General features: G+C 39.4%; 1 protein-coding gene across 1 annotated transcript in view; it reads right to left on the bottom strand.

Annotated features, from left to right (window-relative positions):
* The window catches only part of SMNDC1 (survival motor neuron domain containing 1), a 9,063-nt gene extending 5,577 nt beyond the window's left edge, over positions 1 to 3,486 (bottom strand). The window contains exon 1 of the mRNA XM_009325957.1: positions 3,367 to 3,486. Coding sequence (XP_009324232.1) covers positions 3,367 to 3,486 — 120 coding nt within the window. The remainder of the gene's footprint in view (positions 1 to 3,366) is intronic.
* Positions 3,487 to 3,987: the final 501 nt, after the last annotated feature.

The raw sequence follows: 3,987 nt of genomic DNA, 5'->3' as shown, positions 1-3,987 counted from the left end.
AAACGTGAAACGACGTAACGCTTTTATTCTTTCTCCAGCTGGCAGTTTCTTTCACCCCTTCCCATTTGGGACTGGCTGCCTGTATTACATATAGTAATCTATAAAACACACAACAGCTACAAGTTTAAGTGCAGCATTTCTAAGTGATGAAACATTTTTCGGTTTACTCAAACATATGCGGATTGGCTGAACTGAAGCCCCAGAGCCAGGGTGGAAGACTGCCTTCCAGGACTGCCACCCTGTAAGCCCTCTCTCCTTTATAGAAAGCACTCGGATGCATAATAAAGAAATTGATTTCCTTACATCATTTTGATGTAAGTGTTTGTTTTTCTCTAAATTCCCTGACCTTAAGATTTCAGGTCAGGCCTTCCCTTGCTAATCCAACAAGACAAATAACAAATCTTTCCAGTACCTTTAAATATTATTCATTCACAGACAGGAGCATGCAAAAACCCCTCCCCAACTTCCTGTCAATGTTATATTCTTACTCTGCACAGTCAAGACCACTGGTTTTCACTCGTGTTAAAAGTCAAAGGAGCCAACACCTAAAAGGCCATTTAAACTTTCTGTATAAGGCAAAGCAACTCTGCAGTCCTCGAAGAAAAATTCTTCAGTTCTTTGAGCATCTCAGCATGAACCATTGTCACTCTCCTAACTAACAGTAAATATTTAAATTAGGGGAGGGTTACAGATAAACAACATTCAACTGAGGCTCAGTGGAGCCCGAACTTCCCTCCTGGTTTCAGATCCTAGTTCAGCTACGGGTGTAGCTCAGGAAAAAGTGGTAAAGAAGCTGTTCTTCATTCCTCAAGAACCTAAAGGATCATAAGCAGTTCCCAAATAAGAAGTTAATACAATTATAAACCTACATGCGTGTTTATCTGATAAACTATACAACTGGCATGAATGGCCTAACAATTTGTTTCTGTTGCAGCTGTTAACGTCTGAATTTCCAACGCGTTCCTAACAAAAGTTCTGCTCTTTGTTTTAGAGGAGCTGCTAGTTAATAAGTGCAACAGTAAGCACAATCAGTAGCAACTGCAAGCAGAGAAACATGCATACAGTTACTTCTACTACTTTGGTTTCCATTTTCTGTAATACTACAGCTGAACCAGAACAGATTTTGATTATCAAGTTAATTTGAGAGCACTCCGCAGAACATAGACCATTAGCCTAATTTTCCCTCCCAGATGCAAAATCCCAAACTATTCCTCAACATATAGATAGCTATATTCTGCAAATCCAAGAGGCACCATGGTTTGAAACAGGTATCTTATCTCAACAGGTCAAATAGATCACATCAGGCACAAGCTACCTGAAAGTGAGTATTTCAGCTATGTAGACTACCGGTAATACAAAACTGTTGACTTATTCTTGCCACATTCATAAATGGTTTATTGTAGAACTCCAGCGTGAATAGTTTCAGACAAGTCTACCAAGGATTCTTTGAATTTGATAGTCACTTACACACCAGGCTATAAATAGCAAACTTTTGGTAAAATCTTCATCTGATATCCACATATCATAGTGCTAAGCACACAAGATAGAAACATTAGTTTTATTGCAACCCATGTCTTTTACGGAATAGCTCATTCGAAGAAAATTTCTGAGCACACGTTAGACTGCCACAGCAGCTCAACAGGGCCACATGGGTTGAACATTGTGGCTTGCTGCCACGTTCCCATGACATCAAGGTGTGACCCGCAGAGTTAGAGTTTGCCAAGATTTTTCCTGACCAACTGGTCTTTACAAAGCCAGACAGAGATCTACGCTCCAGAACGCAACACCCACAGATATCATCTCCAATTACAGGAGATGACAGCTGCCATCAATTCTACTTGGTACAAAAGGTAAGTTTGGTCCTTGGGTGCACAGACACTGTCCTAGAAGCGCTTCAGTGAAACAAAAGGTGAAAAGCAAAGTATTTATAAAAAATTCTTGTAACATTTATTTTAATCTTGTTACTCAGGAATGAGCCGAGTATACGAAATGCAGTAGTGCATCACTATTTATGACAGAAAAAAGTGTTTCAGTTACATTGTAACAATCTTTCTCAACCAATTTGAAAGCTATTTAGTTGAGACCCTGAAGCATTGAGCCCATTTTTACAATTGCTAGCTTGGCATCTATTAAGTCTGCAAAACATTGTATCATTTTCAAGGTGGAACATATGGATAGCAAACCTTTTGGGGACGAAAGTGTAAAGATCTTCCCCATTCTGTGCAGAAAGCTTTTATAAAAAAGTTTGCAAGTTGTCCTTTCACATCAATGATCTCTGCATATCAAAGCCGAGGTCGTGTTGGTATCGGAAATATCATCCCATATGGGTTTTGCTGTGCATTTTAAAAATATAAAAATATACACATGCTTTTAACAGTGTACAACAAAGGACATTAAGATCTATAAAGTGCCTTGTGGGCACAAAGCCTGTGTAATTTAAAAGGAATTCTAAAGATCACTGATTTGAGGCACTACTCGTATTTTGGTTGAAGCATGATTTTTATGGCTGTTATTTCCATACATAATAGTGGTTACTGAATCTTGTACTGGGTAGTTTTATATATTTTTAGATCTGATGGCAATCCACAGCAGAAATGAAGCAGCATCTTGCACTCTCATGACAAATTTTAACAGTATTGATGGTTTTTTTATATGTCTTTATATGCACAAGAATCTAAAAGACCACTTATCAACTTAAAATTAGGCTGGTGGTCTTCCTGTCACCAAACAATACCAAATAAGGACCAGACATGGTTTTTAGCTCTTAAGAATGTGGTATGCTCTCAAATGTTTAAAAAACTGCAGGTGGCAAATGAAGAACACGACTCTTTTCCTTTCTTTTACAAAAACCAGCCAAGGCTTAGAGGTACAAGGAATACAGAACTACACTCTAAAGCTTTTATCATTGCAAACGCATGCAATGAATAAACAGATTCTGGATCAAATGATTTGACAACTCAAAAATAAGCAGAAAGGCATAACGTTAAGCCCAACCATCAGGCTTCAGCATAGTGATAGCAACAAAAAATAATGACTTTCTAAGAAATGCTTTAAAAAAAAAAAAAAAGAAAAAGAGATAGTAAAGACAGCACTGGCTTATCTTTCATCGCTTGGAATAAAGTTTTTAGCAGAAGAGTTTGCGATATAAATTAGTACATCTTTTTTACTGATCTACAAGACAGGTTTAGAATAGGCCACACTTTGGGATTTTTCAAACCAACCCTACCATAATTGTATCAAATTATGTGAAAAGAAAGTAATAAACCCACCAAGTATATATTTTTGTTGCGAGGCAAATATTTAGGAAAGATGAAACACCTGCTAAAGACCCCAAAGTTTTAGCTACTCATACCCTCAAGTTCTCACCTGTAAGTCTTTCTTCAGTTTTAGTAAATCTTCATTTTCCGCATTCCCAGATAGGGCAGCCTCAACTTGCTGAAGCTGAGCTTTGTAGCTAGCTAACTGCTTAGCAAGGTCTTCTGACATCTGCAAGAAACATACACACCCCCCACATCAAAACAACAGGTTTGCGGCTTCTTAATCCACATCTTGTGGTGCAAGTAAAGTGAAATTGATAAATAACGTGAAAAGCTATTATAAAATATTAAAAATACAACTCACTAGGTTTCGATAATGCACTCTTTGACTATAGATAGACGCTCACCTTCATTTTTGCACTGTTCAACTACTCCCAAGCGGCTTCTAAAAGAGAAAGCTTAAACACGACGTGCCTGTGTGCGTGCACAGGGAAAACACGTACCTTACAGCACATAAGCAGCGGCGTCTTTAGGCAGCCTCGAAATTACCCACGTCTTTATAAGACTACCGCGCCCTACAGTTTTTCCCTTCTGGTCGCCACAAGCCCTAACCTTCACGGTTACAGCAGAGAAATCCTCTGCGGCACCCGGGAACCGGCCCCTCCCGGGCTGCTGCCGGGAGCCAACCGCCCGGCACAGGGCCACCCGCTCCTTGTCGGACCGAGCCGGG

The sequence above is a fragment of the Pygoscelis adeliae genome, unplaced genomic scaffold (genome assembly GCF_000699105.1).
Source record: "Pygoscelis adeliae isolate BGI_AS28 unplaced genomic scaffold, ASM69910v1 Scaffold4, whole genome shotgun sequence".
NCBI lineage: Eukaryota > Metazoa > Chordata > Aves > Sphenisciformes > Spheniscidae > Pygoscelis > Pygoscelis adeliae.
Note: the sequence above shows the minus strand (reverse complement) of the source record. Positions and strands in the feature narration are given on the sequence as shown.